General features: G+C 29.2%; 4 protein-coding genes across 7 annotated transcripts in view; 2 read left to right on the top strand and 2 right to left on the bottom strand.

Moving 5' to 3' along the window:
• Nucleotides 1-3502, top strand: part of LOC132944248 (E3 ubiquitin-protein ligase goliath) — a 56541-nt gene extending 53039 nt beyond the window's left edge. For all 3 annotated transcript variants that reach the window (XR_009664435.1, XM_061013491.1, XM_061013493.1), the window contains one exon: nucleotides 3034-3502. Coding sequence is in view for 2 of the 3 variants with exons in the window: in XM_061013491.1 (XP_060869474.1) it covers nucleotides 3034-3098 (65 nt within the window). In the remaining variant the exon portion in view is untranslated. The remainder of the gene's footprint in view (nucleotides 1-3033) is intronic.
• On the bottom strand, nucleotides 2844-7214 carry LOC132944249 (NADH dehydrogenase [ubiquinone] 1 alpha subcomplex subunit 9, mitochondrial). The gene is made up of 8 exons (XM_061013494.1): nucleotides 7039-7214; nucleotides 6767-6978; nucleotides 6409-6702; nucleotides 6009-6142; nucleotides 4100-4261; nucleotides 3835-4027; nucleotides 3543-3747; nucleotides 2844-3094 (listed from the first exon to the last, which is right to left on the bottom strand). The coding sequence occupies exons 1-7, from the start codon at nucleotides 7076-7078 to the stop codon at nucleotides 3547-3549; spliced, it is 1236 nt and encodes a 411-aa protein (XP_060869477.1). The 5' UTR covers nucleotides 7079-7214; the 3' UTR covers nucleotides 2844-3094; nucleotides 3543-3546.
• Nucleotides 7215-7340: 126 nt separating this feature from the next.
• Nucleotides 7341-8376, top strand: LOC132944253 (small ribosomal subunit protein eS25). Its single transcript, XM_061013501.1, has 4 exons — nucleotides 7341-7501; nucleotides 7826-7918; nucleotides 7999-8182; nucleotides 8249-8376. Exons 1-4 carry the CDS (start codon nucleotides 7499-7501, stop codon nucleotides 8317-8319), a joined length of 351 nt encoding a protein of 116 aa, XP_060869484.1. The 5' UTR covers nucleotides 7341-7498; the 3' UTR covers nucleotides 8320-8376.
• A 3330-nt stretch (nucleotides 8377-11706) lies between these two features.
• LOC132944252 (protein sex-lethal-like) lies at nucleotides 11707-18310 on the bottom strand. Of its 2 annotated transcripts, XR_009664436.1 has the most exons (5): nucleotides 17483-18309; nucleotides 15795-15970; nucleotides 15608-15721; nucleotides 14756-15078; nucleotides 11707-12135 (listed from the first exon to the last, which is right to left on the bottom strand). XR_009664436.1 is itself a non-coding variant. In XM_061013500.1 (4 exons), the coding sequence occupies exons 1-4, from the start codon at nucleotides 17615-17617 to the stop codon at nucleotides 14886-14888; spliced, it is 618 nt and encodes a 205-aa protein (XP_060869483.1). In that variant the 5' UTR covers nucleotides 17618-18310; the 3' UTR covers nucleotides 14351-14885. The 2 variants fall into 2 exon arrangements, 1 of the variants encoding a protein (XP_060869483.1); XM_061013500.1 differs by lacking the exon at nucleotides 11707-12135 and having other exon boundaries at nucleotides 14351-15078; nucleotides 17483-18310.
• Nucleotides 18311-19448: the final 1138 nt, after the last annotated feature.

Below are 19448 nucleotides of genomic sequence, written 5' to 3'. Positions count from 1 at the left end.
GCCCTAAAAACTTCAAAAAAATGACCTTAGAAATTATCTAAAATAATAATTAAGTAAGTGAAAAAACTTATTTATAAATAATAGTTTTTATTAGAGATATGGGTATAATAATGGGTGTAATAGTAATTTAAAATATGAATAGCCCTAAAATCTATAATTTGTGAAAAATGCCCCACATTGTATAAAAAGTACAAAAAATGCCCTAAAAGACGAAAAAAAAAGGTGGATAAGTGTATGTCGCTCTGCTGTACAGTAGGTTACAAGTGGGTCACTGTAATGGATGGTGTTAAATTTGAGTTCAATGATATAATAATATCATTGTATAAAAAAACCGATTCTGAGCGAAAACGGTCAGTCAGCCTATGATATTACCAAGTATATTTGATGATATTATTGTGAAGAAGAAATTTATACATAACCTATTTACGTGGAGCCTTGTTTTAAATTTTCAATCCTTAGCCATCAAAGTTAAACATTTTATACATTTTTAACTACAAAATAATTAATAAATTATAAATTTGATAAATGTTGTCAAAATTTGAACTTTAAATGCTTATAAAAAAAAATTGTGCCTATGTATTTTTAATATTTTTCAACTGCTATTATAACGATATATCAGGAGCCTTATATTCAAATTTCACGCTTTTTTACCCAACACAAAATTTTTTTGATATTTATAGAAAAATGAACTAAAAAAATTGAAAACTCACAATGTCCGTAAACCGCTGAAAAAGAGTCAAAATATTTTCAACATTTTATGGTGTATAGAAAATGCTAATATAAACATTCAGTGAAATTTTCAAGTATCTACAGTCATTCGTTTTTTAATTACAATAAAATAAGAAAATTGTTACATGAGAAATCGAGTGAATATCAAATGTTGTAAAAATATAAATTTCAGACGCTCATAAAAATTTAATTTAAGTTTCTTGTAGATATTTTTTTTTTGATAAAGGTAGACAAACTTATGAGTAATCTTATATTACATTTTAAAATCTTAGATTTAAAAAAAAAAAATTTTATGAATTCTCAACTCAAAATAATTTGCTAATTATCGTGATTTTTCCGTATTTTGTCAAAATTAGAACTATAAATGCTTATAAATAAAAACTGTGACTAAGGATTTTTAATTTTTTTCATCGGCCTTTGAAACAATAACCTAGGAGCCTTCTATTAAATTTTCAAGCTCTTTTACTCAAAAGATAAAATTTTATTGATATTTATAGAAAAAAAAACTAAAAAAAATGGAAACTGAAAATGTCTGTAAACAGCTCAAAATAAGTCAAAATATTTGGAAAATGTTATGGTGTATAGGAAATGCAATTATAAACATTCAGTCAAAATTTAATGTCCCTAAGGTAATTTGTTTTAAAGTTACACCAAAAACCAAAATCGATTTTCTCGAAAATAGACTGCGTAAAAATTCCCGTTTTTCCTTAATTTTTCTTTTGTTTTTCACGTCGCTTTTGAAAACTACTGGGAAATTTTTACTTTTGACCCCCCAAAGTACCAACTAGATTCACTTTCCTATCAGAAAAGTTACTGTTGAAGAAAATCCAAGCACTTTTACTGTCCTAAAAGGTGATGACAGACACAAAAATTAAAAAATTAAAAAAAATTAAAAATTAAAAATTAAAAAAAAATAAAAAAAAAACACACATCATTGTAAAATCAATACATTCATCGCTTCGCTCAGAATCTAGAAATGACTTAAAAATGTTGAAAAATGACATTAAAAAACAAAAAAATGCATTTATAGCTAAAAAATGCAAAAAAATGCAAAATAAAATTAGAATATTCTGCATCAAGGGAACATGAAACAAATTTTTAGCTAGGACAGCATTGTACAGAATAAAAGGAAAAAAAAATGCAAAAGTCATCAACATCCTAACTCTAGTTATATATATAGTTCTTATATAGGCTCTCTAACCTTAACTGTAGAGTGCCTTGAAACAGAGAGTGTGTCCATACGGATAATATTTTGGTAGGTAGGTATTATGATACATTGATACCTATGATTAGATAATATATAGATATAGCCTATATATGCTTATATAGGCCAATGGCGGCTCGTGGTTTGGACAACGGGACGATCGCACCCCCTACTAAAATTAATTTAATTAAGAAAATTAATTACATAATATTCTTAATTTTACATTTTTTAAAAATATTGTAAATTTTTAAATAGTAAAATTGTTATAAATTACCTACTAGTTACTACCTATTCTACATTTGTCGTGTGCGAACATTTAATTTGTTTCAGCTCTGCTAGTCTTAGATCCAGCACACCTACTACGTACCTTATAGAGTCAAGAATAATTTCTTAGAGCCCACAGATCACAATTAATTTTAACAAGCCACAATTTTCTTCTGGCTTTATTCTTGGGGAAATGTTTCAATAGTTACCCTTTTTTTGCCAAATTTGTAATCCCAATAGTGGTACATCTAGGCAACTTAGTTATTATAAAATATAATACAACATTTTAAAATAAAACTGTAAAAATAGTGGCTTTCATAAATACTGAGTCCTAAAACAATATAACTTAAAATCAAAATACTGAAATTGTTATCAATTCTCCTTATAACAATATTAGCCAAGTAACTGCAGACAATCCAACCAACAAATCAAAATCGACATTGCGTATGGGCACACTTTCTTCATTAAAGTACTACAAAATTCTAATATTAGTATAATCCTCTAAGTTTAATATAGAGGATTTTCAGTTATGCATTTTTAATAAAAATATAAATATCAGCATCATAACCCCTCCCCACGTTAAAAAATCTCTGGAACCAAATAAATAATCATAATGTGAACCAGGTTTAGAAAAATATTTGTTAAGTATAGGTACCACATTTTTATTTTTAATACTCCTTCTACAATTTAGGTGTTTGGTGTACACAATATTTGAAAACAAACATTTATTTTAAACATAATATACATTATACAATATTTTTGGTTTTATTTTCTATTTGACAAATGTTGATTTAACACAATTAATATTTATTTATGTATTTGTTTTTCTTTTTTAGACTCTGATTGGTGGCACAGCCGACTAGGTCCACTGCGACAGACGCGTTCTTCAGATGGTTTCTGAAACATTAAAACAACGATTCAGGACGGATGTGATACTAGCCATTAAGATGACTTAAACTTTGTAATAGAATGTATCTTCAGTTCAAGTCTTATTATTATAGAGATTAGGATTAGGTACAAAAAAAAATATATTGTATAATTTAATGAAATTGACTTTTCAGTATAAGTTATTAAAGCCGTATGAATATACCTAGTCAGTATTCCTATAATATAATATAGCACTCTGATAATGACTGGATTTAAATGTGAACGGTACTTTTTGTAACTATTTTATAGATAAAAATGTATAATATTATGTTATTATATTATTTAATATTTACTATTAAAATAAAGATAAATGTCAAGAATTTAAGGTTTGTAAATAAAAATGATTATACAATTAAAATATTATATTTATGAGTATTACATATTTTTAACAAAATACTAATTATTTAATCTTCTATACCTAATTATGTGAAAGTACGCTTCGGTGATGCTATGTAAGGTGGTGGAGGAGCTGGGTTTTCAAATTCACCGATCGTATCCATGTATGACTGGAAAGCTCTCAAAAATCTTAGCTCATAAGGTATATGCTCTTCTGTCTTGGTTAGTTTTACACCTAGATCTTCCAACGTTGGCAGCCTTTCATCAAGTATATCACTTACAAACTCCTATAAAATACAAATATTATTCATATCACTTTTATAGTTGAATAAAATTTCATATATTCATAAGCCTAATTTTACAAAACTATTTACTCTTTCAAAGCGCTCAGAGGTAACATAACCTGGAGGCCAACTGGGACAGAGTTTGTCTGTTAACCACATTTTTATTAAATATTGAGGATTTTCCAGGATACCAGTACGTTTATAATCAAAGTTGAATTGCTTATTACGGCGTAAAACTGCAAACATCCAATCAATCAAATCGGATAACATATAAGGAGTTGGCCTAAAAATGTTTGAATTTTTTGTTATTAAATAATATTGCAAAAATGTATTCAGGTTATCTCAATTGACATACCCCACAGCTTGGTAAATTTTCCCTTTTGTTGAATGATCAAGCATAGCATTCACAATGCCATATGCCACATCAGATACTGCCACAGGTTGTTTAACTGTTTGTTCTCCTTTTTTCCATAAAACAACTTGCTGATGACTACGACGCCATGCGTGACTGTACATCCTAAATAATAAATATTTTTCAAATTTTCTTTAATGTATAAAATAATAAAAATTGTTATCATACAATTTATAGTAACTATCTATTTTAATATATAATTTTTTATTTACTAAATTATTCAAATGTTTACCACTTCTGACTAAAATAATATGAAAGAATTGAAAACATATTATCTATAATATTTAATTTGTGACATAAATCCTCGAATAGATTATTCATTACAATATATTTTACCTAAAATAAAAGTAGGTAATAATTATTTAAAAAATAAACAATGGGAAAACATTGTATTGATTTTAACACCTAACATAAATCAATACATTGAACAAGTAATTATACCATATTATCACTTATACTGCTATTTCATATCAAATTTTATTATTTTTTAAAGTGGTATTAGTTTTAAATTGTCATTGAAGGCTAATGAGATCTATTAAGATGTCAAAACCAAAAATTTGGTTAATTTCATGGCAAGGTTTGACCTGGATAGAAAACCATTTATATTTTAATGGATTTTGTGGTAACGGTGTTGTTAACCTGTCTTAGAGGCTAAATAGTTATAGGAAAATACGCGATACATATTTATTAGTACTAATTAACATATCAGTACTAATTAACAATATAATTCAAGTGAAAAAATGAAAACATCTAAGAATTTATAACAGAAAATTAAAATCCAAAAGTCAAGCCTTAAACTTTGTAAACATTTTTTGAAAAACTAAACAGAAGAAAATAGCAGTGATTAGTCTACGAAAATGACATAAGTATCTGCTTAACATATTATAAAACAAAATCCCTTTTTCTGCCTGCATGCTTAAATCGTTAAGACTACTCAACGGATTTTGATGCAGTTTTTTTTAATTGATAGAGTGATTCAAGAGGAAGGTTTATATGTATATAACATGCATAATATAGTACACTGCCCCATTTTTGTATGTACGAGCATATCTCAAAAAAAAATCTACTTATTTTAATACGGTTTTAAATTTTAAATCTGGTTATAGGTACAACTAAAATTGGATGTTGGTTTATCTGAAGTTAATACCCTCAAAAAATTCATTGGACCGTTTTCAATAAAAGATATTTCAATAGATTATTACTTGAAAATTGGAGGGTGTATACAGCTTGATTTTTCAACACATGATTTTTAGCATACGAAAGAAATTTTTTTTTGTCAATCTAAATGGTTGCAATTTGTTACATATTATATTAATATTATAATTATAAGAAATATGATATATACATATTGTACAAATATATTCATTAAAAATACAAATCTTTGGCCTGGACAACGTCGGGCCGGGCAGCTAGTTTAGATATATAAGTATAATCTGTTCAAAATGATATCCTGACACACCACCGCCACATTAATCTAGTAGTGCAGCGATGCACAGGCGATCTGTGGTTGTGGGTAGTGGTTGACCACAGCCCGACAAAAACTGGTCACTAACGGGTACTAATCTCATTTTGAACAGAGTATAACACTAGTTGGACACTGAGGGCCCGTTTACAATAGTTAAACTGTGGAATTTGGCCGGTAAAATCAGTGTGTTAAGCGTAACCGAAGTTTAAACTATAATTGTAAAAGGGACCTAAATGCAATATATTAGTTTAGTACAAAATTATATTAACTTATAGAAAATAATTGTTACTAATATGGTTAAATATTTTAAATATTAACTGTCATAATGTAGGTAAGTATGTAGAATTTTACTATCATTGATAAATGATAATAATATGAAACACTTACAATAAAAATCTGTCTCCTTGACCATAAATGTCCGATGGACGAAAAATAGTAGCATCAGGAAACTCATCACATACTGCTTGTTCTCCAACTTTTTTAGACGCCAAAAATCCTGATCCTTTTTTCAGATAGATAGGCTAGAACAATGAAGAACAATTTATTACCAAATATATTGGAATTATAATATTATTATTATAAAATATATATAAATAGTTAAGAAACAGTAGGTAAATAGAAAGAATACTATAATTTTTTTATTTCCGTAAAATATAGTATATACTGTCTTATTTTATATTCTATAAATTATTAATAGAAGATCATCAGAAATGTGGAAGATGTATTTGTAGATTAGAGGGTAGGTAATAAAAGTATTGTTAATATAAAAATACACTTAATAACTTACAGCTGGCAATGGATCAACATTAAGTGCAGATACATGAATCAACCGTTCAACACCCATCTCACGACTAATACGTGCAATACGTCTTGCTCCTTCAACATGAACATCGTTGAATTTGAAATTTTTTGTTTCCCAATCACGTCCCACTAAATTAATGACAACATTCGAGTATTTTACCGCTTTCCTGATAGATTCTTCATCTTGCAAGTGATATGGTTGAAATAACACTTGACCCAAATCGCCAGCAAGTTTCAACTCCCTTATGAAGTAGGCATCTCCTCGGTATGGAATAATCAACTGTTGCCACATTGAATTTGAATAAATAACGACATCAATATAAATAGTCTTAAAGCAAAATTACCTGTGTCCCGATCTTGCCCAATTTGTTGATGAGATTACCGCCCAAAAGTCCGGTCGCTCCAAAAACGGTGGCCACCACTCCATTGAAACTCGACCGACCGCCGGTACCCCTTTTCAGTTGCGACAGAGACGGATTCTTGATGACACGGGGTTCAGAAGATTCAGTGCTATAGTGCGAAGACGAGCAGACGGCCAATGACAAACTCCGGTTCCCTGTAAACCAAACTTTGTATACGCATTCCAATTTAGCATGATTTAAAAGTAAATACGTACTGAGAACCTTCACGTTGTTGCTGAACACGTGCACGGACATGTTTGCACGCGATTAGCACTGTTAAGTATACGAACGAAGTCAGTGCAACATTCCTCAACGAAGAAGATTTACTCAATTGACTATTTACCAGACTTTAAGAGTTACAATAATTGTTACATACACCTTTGGAAAATTATTCCAATAACGTGATAACTGATAACGAAAATGGATTTTTAAAACAGCTGTAGTCGGTAGGACAAAATGATAACTGCAAAAGGAACTGCGTCAGTGGTACTACCAACGGCACGCGAAAAACCAACAAATATCGTCATTCTAGAGACACTGAAGCGTGCGTTGCGAAAATTGTAGGTTTTGTTTCCCTGTCCGTCACGTCGTGTTTTCGCCTCTTTCTGGTGAAATGAAACGCGGTTTGTTCAGCTCGGCTTAAATATTATTTTTTTAGGTCTATTCTAACGAAACATGGTAAGTTATTATTATTAATATTACTTAGTGTATTGGCAATCGCACATACTTCTTCCTTGCCGGTGTAAATGTTACGTAGTACGACCGTACATTTGTAATTAACACATGCCACCATCGCTCCCTAAAACCATGTAGCTATTACATTTTTTTATCGTATGCCATTTGCAACGATGTTGGTTTTCTCCTTAATTATTTCGTCACTGTGTTGCCGATATGTGTACATTAATATTAATATACTGCTCGAAATTGATAGACTGTCAGGAAATTTATGTCTTACGTAGACGCTCGATGTTCAGCTAACCATGTTATTTCTCTGTATTTTAGCCACCCAAGAAGGACACAAAGGGCTCGTCCAAACAGCCCCAGAAAACTCAAAAGAAAAAAGAAGGAGGATCTGGTGGCAAAGCCAAAAAGAAGGTCAGTTTTTCAAATCAATACTGGTTGTAATCATGATTAAGGTTATGTTATACATTTTTATTTGTGTTTTTTGAGTGCAGAAGTGGTCCAAAGGTAAAGTTCGTGACAAGTTGAACAATCAAGTTTTGTTCGACAAGGTATCATATGACAAACTGTTAAAAGAAGTTCCATCGTACAAACTCATTACCCCATCTGTTGTTAGTGAACGTTTGAAGGTTCGTGGATCGTTGGCAAGAAAAGCTTTAGAGGAGCTCTGCCAAAAAGGTGAGAAGATATACAAATAAACATTTTATGAACAAAATTGTCTGATTTATTAATATAATTATGCAGGTCTTGTCAAGCAAGTAATACAACACCATGCCCAATTAATATACACAAGGGTAACTAAGGGAGATGAATAAGGATGTTTTTGTAAAATAATTATTTTATTAAATATATAAAAAATAATATAACAAAAATTCGAGTTTTGGTTTATTTAAGTCTAATAAGGTAATCAAGTTTTAGTTAAAATTTAAATTACTATAAGTTATGTCTATAATCTATCAATGTGTATGTAAACATCGGTTTGACATAATGCTGATATTGAACACATTTAATTTGATGGTTTAAGGGGCCTCACTTCCACTTCTTTTATTTGTCAAAAACTATGGTTTCTAATTCCAACAATACGTGTAGACAAACATCACAATTTTCACTCTGAAAAAATATTCTGATTGTTCGTAATATATACAAGGGAACGATCGAGCCACAATTTAATTTTTGTAATTTAAATTGCAATAAAAATTGTAAAAAATTCAAAATTTTCAACTTAAATATTGATTGATCCCTCGTACATGTTGTGGAAAAAAAGAATATTTTGTCAGAATGCAAATCAAGGTAATCGTTGTGACGTTTTTTTTGGAATTAGAATTGTATATTGTAAAATAAACGTTTTTTCATGATCAAAGCCTCCATGCCGCTACAATTGACCCGCATTGACACCACACACACTAATAATCATTTACGACTAAAACAGATTTCTGGTGGCCACAACGAGATTAGAAATTTCTTAAATGATTTTCCTTAAATCAATGCCATAGCGAGACTCCTTAAAAATTAATAAACTAGAGGACTATTCTTAGGATTTCTCTCATTCAAAATACTTTGTTTAGCTTATTTTTCAATTAAATAATACACAACCATTAGTTTTTTAGTTAGATTAATACAATTTGTGTAGAACTTGAGTAAAATGACAACCTTCTAAATTTAAGACCAAGTGTGTTACAGTATTATATTAGAAAAAACAGTTTAATGTTTATCTACTTTTTCCAATTTGTAAAAATTTAAACATTCATAGTTATGTACATTTAAAAAATAAGTTATTTTGTGTGTAAAAGCTAATTAATTAAGCTAAAAAATTTTGCGTAAAAATTCCCATTTTCCTTAAATTTTTTTTGTTTTTCACGGTGCTTTTGAAAATTAATTGGAAAGTTTTTTTTTTGACCCCCCAAAATACCAACTAGATTCTTTTTGGATAAATTCAAAATAGCCAATTTGTAAATCTTATTAAAAGTACAATTTTGATGGTAAAAACATTTATTTAAGTCAAGCAGTTTGTTTTTTAAATTTTCAATATTTTTTTGAGTAAATTAATTTAAAATATTATTTTTGGGAATTTCTTAACAAAAGAATACATATTTCTTAAATTATTTACTAACCATATATTTTTGGCATATCATGTTATAGTAGCATCTTTTTCTGTTTTTTTTTGTCAGGTCTTCCCGTTATACTCTGTATTATATAGTATGACCACAGAATATATGAAATTTCATATGATGTTCTATGTTGTATAATCCCAGTCCACTTATAAAAAATGTGTATTATATACCTACTTTATTGACTTTTTAAATTATAAACAAATTTAAGTAATACTTTACTCAGGAAAAACTACACTTTACACAATCATACACATTTTACTATATTATGTCAGAGCAGATATTGTTGATTATTATCTAATTATTGAATATTTTAATAAGAACTTCAGCGATATTAAAAAAAATACAATATTGCAGCAAACTAGCAAATATTGATATTATTTTTACATTGATGTGTAACTAAATTTTATCATATTTCAGACTTATCCTCATCTTATTTTATTATATTTATAAACATATTTCTGTATTAAGAGATTGTCGTACCCACATGCTTTATCTTTTTCTCATTGAAAATGTTTTGTAAAGAATGCATTTTACTCTATTAATTTTAATGTTGTGTGAATTGACTTAGTCAAATTTTGAAGTAAATAATCATGTAGTTTTAAATACATAGTACTTATATATGCAGATATTGTATATCTTGTCAAAATGGACGGCTGGGTTGCGAATCAGTTATCTTATTATGACACGGTTAAATATTTGACAATATTTTATTGGTGGTATCAACGACACTGCTGGGATGATTGCGCATTACTTCAACAACAAATATTTGACCCTGTGAACAAGGCTTTATACTATAATACACTAAATAAGAAACTCTTGTCATTAAATAAATCTTGTCTCAGCATTTCTTGGTTCTTAATTGACAAGGATAATATTATGTAAACAATATGTGTATCTTTGGTATTTTGGGATATACCTACCTAATTAGTTTTCAATTTTTATATCCATGCAAAATTTTCCAAGTTCCAACCCAAAGCATGACAGAAAAGTTTCTATTATTTTCTATTCATTTTACTCAGGGTATCCAAGAAGAGAAAGCAGGTTCAGATACTCCGTGGTGGGAGAATTCAGACCTCAATACGGGGACCTCATTCCATTTGGATGCACAAGTGAGCACTTTTGTTAGACAGAGTATAATTCAATACATAATATTAATATTTTTTTTAACTAACAGTTTTTAAATGAGTTACGGTTTTATATGATAAACAAAATATAATGTAATGGTTTCAACCTGCAGTATTAAAATGTCTTGTTTGTTATTTTATGGAACTCATGGAATTACAAACACAAAATATTTTAACAATTTTTATGGGTTGGTACTCTCAAAATAAGAAATGGCTATGTAAAAGCGTTACTTTAAATAATTTATATATATGCTTCTAAACATAAATATATTTTATATAAAATAATATAAGCATTAGGTAAACCATAAAAAAAATATATATATATATCAAAACAATGTTTGGAAAATAACAGGTTGATCAATCTACACATCAAACTGGGCAGTCAATTTTATATTTAATAATTATGTACGACTAAAGTTTCATTTATATGACTTTAAATAGAATTATTATTTGTATAGATATGTATCCTCCCTGCATATTTGTTTAATTTTACAACTTAATTCTATAATTTATAGACTATAAATAAATTTCAAATTATCCTACTGTGCTTAAGAAAAGAAACAAAAACCCAACACAGCTTGTAAATCATCAATCAAATAAGAAATTAAAAAAAAAAAAAAACAATTTAACTTTTAATTACACATAAATTAATTTATATTGTATTTCATGAACGAAAAAAAAAATCTAACATATTAACAACATTCAAAAAGAAAAATATATATTAATTCAAAGATATTTTTATAAATTGTGTGGAAAATATTAGTATTTTAAGACTTCAGTGATCAGTATTTATATACAGACAAGTTATTTTATTTTAAAAAACATTACAGTAGAAAAACATGAAATATAGGCACACATGCATACTTATATTTTAAACTAATTAAGATAATTAATTATTATATAAAAGGATAATAATATCAAAATTAAAATTATGAGTTTTTTTTCATTATTCCAAAGAATCGTAACATAAACTTTATTTGTTACTTGAAATTATTTACAATACAATTTCTAGACTAAATATAGAAGAAATCTACAACAATTTTTTTTTTTTTTTCATTTCATAAATGTATCGATCAATTTTAAATTATGGAGATTGGTTATATATATATATATATTATATTAATTGAATTTACATTAAAAAGAAAAAAACCTTAAAATTTGTACAAAGGTGTATTGGAAAGTGATGCTTATCAATACATGTTCCCATTACCGATGCCGATATTGTAGCTAAGTGGCGGTGGAAACAAGCCGACTGATGCAAGACGGTAACTAGCCCTATCTTGGCGCGTAGCACCAATAGTATGTCTTTCAACATGCTGCAACAATGGATTGGGATACTTGTCAATAACATGATTAGCTCTGATTAATTGGTGCATGTTTTGTGGTTTTTTAGCCCCTAAACATACAAAAGAAAAAATATTAGTAAACAAGTGGGTGTCAACAGATGACTGACAAATAACAAGTATTAAATAATAATAAAAAAAAAAACCTTTAAACCGAAATGCAAAAAACTATGAAGCTATTGAACATAAGGTTCAAGGGTCTAGGGAGTCGAATGAGAATATTTGGGTTTAGAGTACAGGAAGAAATTATATTAAACATATCTAAATTATGAATAATTTTTAAGGTAAAAAGCAAGTTCGAAGAATAACCACCAAATGCTTATACCAAAACGTAAAAAATGCAACTACACATTCATGATCTGGACTTATATTTTAAACTAATAATACAAACAAAGATTTACATTAATTGTATTTATTCAACATCAACAAACAAAATGTAACTTCCAATTACCATTAATATAAAACCAAAACCTGATGAATAATACAAATAAAAAATGTTCATTCAGATATAAACATTATAATATTATATAACCAATAAAATAACAAAGATGATTTTGATAATATTTAGGAAAAGATGATGGCTATTCAAATATGATAGGTTATATGGTATGGTATGGTATGGTATGGTAATAGGAAAAAACGCAACAATTTGTTTTTTAAATATTAAAATTAAAAAATATACAAGTTAATTTAATTGAATACAATATAAACAATATTTTTACTTTAGCATTATTGAGTAGAGTTCATCTTAGTAGCAAAAAAATTGCATGTGGTTATTTTGTGCCCAGCCCTTGCCCTCCCCCTACCAAAAATAAATGAAATATGTTAAAAAATTACCACCTTTTTTATTACCGGAAATGTCGAATGTACATAAAAAAAATACTCTACTAAATAACGAACTCACAAAACTACTATCAAGCTGAAGGGTTTAATAATACACTTTTAGAGTTGATCATTATTGTTTAACCAATAAGAAAAATATAAACAACGAATGTAAGCGGCCTCATTTTTTATAAGCTATATCTCATCCCATTAGGTTCTTATTATCAGGTACAAGTAATAACAACATCATTACCAACAATACTATCTTATTTTCCAACTATTTAATTTATGTTTTATATTGTAATTAATTAGGTTGACCAATTAAATAATTTTCAATTTTTAAGAAAATAGGCATGACCTATCTAATTGTATTAGCTATATCCAGGGGCGTACCCAGGAATTTTTCAAAGGGTGAGTCCAAATTTTTTTAAAATGTAAAAAGTATACAATCAGTGGTTTGCATCTCAAGAACTTTAAATTCTGTCTGTAATCTATATTACTTTTTTCATACTTATGCCTTATTTGCCTTTTTTTTCTAGATTCTTCAAATATGTCCTCGGATTATACCCAATTAATCAATAATATGATTGAATACTTTTTCACTGCATAATTCAAATTAACTCTAATTATTCATCTCGCTCACATTCATTAAATTATATGACTACAGACTACTTATTATGATAAAAAACAGTAGTTCATACAACTTTAAAATGCAAAATGTAATAGGATGGAAAAGTTTTTCTAACTATTTAATTTAATATTTCCCTATTTTAAAATAACATTTATTTAAAAGTTTTATACCAACACCCACTACACAGTACATTAACAAAATATTTAATATTTAGGCAAATAGCTAAACTAAACTATAATACACTAAATAACAGTTATCAGATATGTCATATCATTTATATATGATAACTATCTTGAAATAACTAAATTCTTTTCAAAAGATGTTGAACTATAGGTATAATATTAAATCTTCTTTTTAATTATTTGTATTTCCATAATATTATTAGAAATATTAATCGTGAAAAATTGAATGAATATTGAAAAGGTAAAAAGTTTTGAAGTTTGGCACATATAATATGTAAATAATTAAATACCTATAACAACTAAAAATTTCATTTAAATAATTAAGCAATAATAAACACAATATAAATACTAAATAAACTTAAATAAAAAGGCTGATTGTCAAGAAATGTCTAAAAAAAAGCTCAATATTATTAAAAATAATATATAAAACGCTTAATACTTTATATTTTATAATATATTATTATATTGTATTATAATTTGTAGCAGTTTATTAATCACATAAGACACTGTAATACGCATGATATAAATATTAAATAGATGATAGAAAACAAATGTACATATTGGGTAAAATGATCAATATTTTATTTAATCCAAATCATTAAATTAAATATCAGAGAAACAGAATACTTACAATTACAATAAGAACTTTTGCTAATCAATATAATATATAATAATAAAATAACAAAAATATATATGCAAAAAATTTAAAATAAGTATAACTTAAAAACTCCTCTTAATGATATTAAGTTACATAATAGTTCATTAGTAATAATTTATATTGTATATTTATATTCTTGTTCAATACAGAATTTGCTCGTTGGATATTAAAGTACAGTGTTTTAAATTATTCATGAATATTTTTACAGCATTTACATGCAATAAATACTTGTCATCTATTAGTTGTATTTAATAGATTTAACAAAACTATAAGCTTGTCACTGAATAGACTATTAACCGAGTTATCCAAATATAAATAATTACCATACATTTAAATGTATCATAACAGGCCTATGTTTAGATACAATTGATGATACTTACAGGAAACCGATGAGCCAGAATTCAAGCTATTACATTTTGTTTCTGATCTATGACATGTAACTTCGAAGACATTGAAACAGATTATTGGTTGAGGGGAATTTTTAGGTTTTTTTCTTTTTTCTTTTGTTATCTAGTAGCTTAAGTATGTGAGGGTGTCATTTGTACCTCTGTGCGCTAAACCGGTTTGTAGACCGGCCAAATAAGCTGCTTTCTGTTTGCCATGTTCTTCTGCTATTTTTACTGATAGATGCTCTGTGCATCCCTCCAACAAAACACCATTTAGTTGAATAATTGCTTTTTGGGCATCTTCTTTTTTGTTATAACTAGTATATGAAAAAAAAAAATATTATGTACATTTAATGGCTTCACACTAAATATTATATAATATAACTATATTCATATTACACATTCACTTGATATAAAATTAATTTACATTAACTATTTGTAAATATTGAGGAAAATGAGGAATATATTGATTTTTAATGTCGATTTCTGTGATAAGTTTTTTATATTTAGGAGGAATTTGTTGAAGCTATCAGTATAATATTAAAAACCAAGTCATATTTCAATATTCTATGAAATTCTTTTGGAAAAAATACCCATGAGCATCACCGAATTTTGAATAAGTACCAAATTTAACAAAATTTAGCCCAGAATCGATTTATAAATGTAATTTTTTATTATTTCATACCAATTTATAAAAATAATACACCAAAATCCAACATCTATGCCAATAGAAACAAAGCAAGATTAGTAGACTCTAAAACCAAGATTTCTGTATATTGTCCATTTTCTTATTTTTGATTAAGTTAATACTTATATTACATATTATACACAAATTTAATATCTTACCGAACAAATGCTACTCCTCTGGGAAGTCCACTATATTTGTCTTTAAGTATATTTTTTTGAACAATTTGACCATAAGGAGCAAATAAATCTTCAAGTTCTCTTTCTGTTATTGATCTAAATTGTTTGAAAAATATTTAAAAATCAACTACCTATTACAATTAACTTTAGAACATTATTTCCTTTTTACCTTGGTAAATTTTGAACATAGAGGTTTGTATCTTTGATATCTTCTCCAGCAGGTCGGGCATAAGATACTTTTAAACGTTTATTTTCAACTTGGAGACCATTCATCACCTCAATAGCTTTAGATGCATCTTCAGGGCGAACAAAGTTGACAAAACCAAAACCAAAACTGTAACCAGTCTAAAAAATATAATATCAATTTAATAGGTATGTAGATATTAGATAATAGAAATTATTATTAGATTATACACTTAAGTTGTTGTAGGTAAAGAATGTTAAAATAAATTGTAATAACTACCTACCTAGTATAGGTAAATACCTAGACAATTTCTAACAATTTTAACACATTTTTATTTTTAAAATTTTTTTTTCTTTGAAAGCTACCCAGTAGTTTAAATATTAACATATTTATCAATGAATAATTAGGATTCTATTTGTACCTATATTATTTGTTAATAGAAAAGGCTGCCTAAAATGAACCACAAATCTTATAGGTATAAGTACAAAGCTCTTTTAAAAAAATAAAATAAAATATAGACAAGGATAGATTTAGGATAAATATTAGTTTTCAAAAATATCTATATAAAAATACTCAAATTTCCCCACGAATTTCCCATTAATTAGCTGTTAAATAGATCAAACAGTAACAATTAAAATACATAATATACTTGTTTTAATAATTTTGTTCTTACCTAAATAGATACCTAATATAGAATAGATAGGCAGGTATTAGGTATAATTAATAGTAGGTGCATATCAATTGCGTTAAATCATTATGAAATTGGTAGGGATATTAGATATTATTAGCGTTATTTCTGAACAATAATGTAATCAAAATGAATCTATTCCATAGTCTATACTCTGTATAAATTCAATGATATTATTTAACCCTTTCCTAAGAAACATAGGTAATATTATTTAAAATCAATAAAAAAAAATCAATACCTAAGCGTTCAACACAGATATCTGCTTTGACATGAACAAATATAATATCAAATTATTTTAAGCTGATAACAAAGATAATTTTAAAGAAATTTATTCTTGCTTATGTTATTAAGTTACGTACACCTAATTAAATTAAACTAGGTAGTACCATAAAGTCGGAAACAATAATATTATATTATTGTGATATATTTAGGCAAATATTAGTTAAATGAAAAAATGATTTCTAGAACAATAAAAAAAAAATTATAAACATTAAAATAGGAACAGTCAGGCCTGATAAAAATCAAAATCTCGAGTATTAACCAACCTATATTAGAATAATTGATTTAAGTTTATCTATTCAGTTCTTAAACTAAATTAATGAAACGAATATCAAACTGTTAATGTATAATTGGAATGAGTTAGTTAAGATTTACAATATTTTACAATGATGCGTACCTACACTACTTATTTTCTTACCTAATCAATCAGTTTTAAACAAATATTATTCTTAAGAAATGACCATTCAAATAAAATGATATACATACCTATATAACCTAACCTACGTATCAATTTATCGTTCTGCGCGCAAGTTTAGATACTAGTTTAAACAGTTTTCAAAGTCTCATGTAGGGTTGCCTAAACTGAGTTTAGTAAACTCTCATGCAGTTGTAAAATTGCAAAGATAAGATCACCAAATCCCCCAAACTACCACCTCAGCTTTTCAAAAAATCTGTGGACCACAACACTATGTTGGTAGGAACTCACTTTGACGTCTTTCATCACCCGACACGCTTCGATTTGTCCAATCTGGGTGAACATTTGATGAAGTTTTTTATCGGTCATCGACTGCGGTAGATAGTTGATTATCAGATTCGTCATGCTCGTGTCTTGTGGCTCCATTTCGGCGTTCGTTGAGGGTACTGTTGTTGTTGTTATTGTCGCTGATGTCGCTGCTGAGGTCGGTACTGCGTTAATCGTGTACGGCGTACAGAGGAGGAGGCGGCGGTGGCGACGGGTACTGGTGGTGCTGTTGTTGTTGTTGCTGTCGTTGCTGTTGTAGGTATTGTTGTTGTTACAACCACTGCTACTACCGCTGCTGCTGCTGCTTCTACTGCTGCTATTGCTATGGTCCTGTTTCACAGGCGGTGGCGGCGGCGACGACAACGACGACGACAACAGACCTTTATCGGGGATGATGAGGGTGACGGCGTTGGTTGTCGTGCGCGCGACGAAACGGTTTTGTTTTCGCGGGGCAATGGTTGGAGATTCGCGCGGCGGCGGCGGACACAACGGATTATGATGGTAGGAAGTGCATGAGGGGGGAATCGCGTGTGGAAAAAAGTGGAAAAAAAATAATAAGAAACGCACACGGGAAAACGGCCGATAGATTAACTACACTCAATACTCAAAAGTAGTGAGCTTGGCAACACGAACCGGGTGACGATGACGGGGAGTGCGGGTTCGTCGGGTTGGGAAGGCGGGGGCGGGGCGCGGATCGATAGAGCTACGCGAGCGCAGTGGTGCCAACGACGCGACCAGCAGCCACCACAAATAATAAAGATACACAGACGGGGAACGGGGCACTAGTCAGATATTGTTCTATGCCCTATGGTCAGACTCACTCAGACAGTCAGACACTCAGACACTCAGACCACCAGTCACCACTCACCAGTCATTAGTCCTGTCTTCCTGATCTACCTAACTACCCTACTGCGCCGCTGTGACAGACGCCAGTGTGCCACTGAGACTGAGTACTGACTACTCCAAATTGTCACTTGGCAAGTGGCAACTTGACACTTCCAAGTTCCAATTCCAACGGTTCCAAGTATCTTTCTTGAGCTCCTCGTCACTCGTGAGTCGTGTCCGACGTCCGTACAAAAAACATTATAAGAACCACGGATGTCGACGGCTGACCGGCCCGAGCGGCAACTACTGGCAAGTGCCGGTGAAATCCAAGAAGAGATTCACTGGACAGTGGACACTATCTCAGTGATTCGATTCATGCTTCATAGTAAAGAGATAAGATCGATTCGGTTATGACATGGTACCACAGAACTCATAGGACAGAGGTACAGAATGTACAGATCATTCTGTAATTCTGTAATTCTGTAACGGTACCGACTATCGACTGGCCAGTGGCCACGTCTGACTATTTACTGTTTAGTCTCGGTGGTCGACCTAGGGGCGGCTTCAGGTCAATTCCGTGGGGGGAGGGTGGGGCGAAAACATTTTAGTCTTGAATACCGCTTGCTAAACAAAAACTTAACATATATATAATTGATTTTTGTGTCTGTGTACAAAAAATTAACTAAATTTAAAAAATGTAGACTTATGGTGGGATCGGTCGCCACCCCCCTGGATTGGTCGCATAATAATATAGTGAATTGAGATGGATATAATTTATACCCGGGGTCACTGGTATACAGTAAATAGTTGCATGTTTGACGTTAGCACGTTACCACAGCCAACGTGACGTTTTTAAGATTTTTTCTTATTTAAGAGTTTTATACTTTTATTATAGTATAGGGCATAGGCAGAACACGCTATAAAATTATTGTTCTAAAACTTATACAGACGCTTCAAGTCGTCAACGCTTGTCATTACCTAGTATTTGTCTATTTATCACACGGTTAAATATTTTAATTTATAGCAAGGTGGATTGATTTATAGATAAAAATAGACATTTTATTGAGATACCGCATTCGGGGCTAATTGTAATAACAGCAGTATT

Source organism: Metopolophium dirhodum, chromosome 5 (assembly GCF_019925205.1).
Source record: "Metopolophium dirhodum isolate CAU chromosome 5, ASM1992520v1, whole genome shotgun sequence".
Taxonomy (NCBI): Eukaryota; Metazoa; Arthropoda; class Insecta; order Hemiptera; family Aphididae; genus Metopolophium; species Metopolophium dirhodum.
Note: the sequence above shows the minus strand (reverse complement) of the source record. Positions and strands in the feature narration are given on the sequence as shown.

Bases quoted from the DNA above. Each gene is read 5' to 3' on its own strand.
- LOC132944249 (XM_061013494.1), bottom strand. From the start codon at position 7,078: ATGTCCGTGCACGTGTTCAGCAACAACGTGAAGGTTCTCA. The intron at 6,703-6,766 runs GTAATTTTGCTT...ATGTGGCAACAG, and splicing joins TGGGCAAGATCGGGACACAG to TTGATTATTCCATACCGAGG. The intron at 4,262-6,008 runs GTAAGTGTTTCA...TTTATTATTTAG, and splicing joins CAAGGAGACAGATTTTTATT to GATGTACAGTCACGCATGGC.
- LOC132944253 (XM_061013501.1), top strand. The intron at 7,919-7,998 runs GTCAGTTTTTCA...TTTTGAGTGCAG, and splicing joins GTGGCAAAGCCAAAAAGAAG to AAGTGGTCCAAAGGTAAAGT. The intron at 8,183-8,248 runs GTGAGAAGATAT...ATAATTATGCAG, and splicing joins AGAGGAGCTCTGCCAAAAAG to GTCTTGTCAAGCAAGTAATA.
- LOC132944252 (XM_061013500.1), bottom strand. From the start codon at position 17,617: ATGGAGCCACAAGACACGAGCATGACGAATCTGATAATCAACTATCTA. The intron at 15,971-17,482 runs GTGAGTTCCTAC...TATATTTTTTAG, and splicing joins GGGTGATGAAAGACGTCAAA to ACTGGTTACAGTTTTGGTTT. The intron at 15,079-15,607 runs GTAAGATATTAA...TTCATATACTAG, and splicing joins AGAGGAGTAGCATTTGTTCG to TTATAACAAAAAAGAAGATG.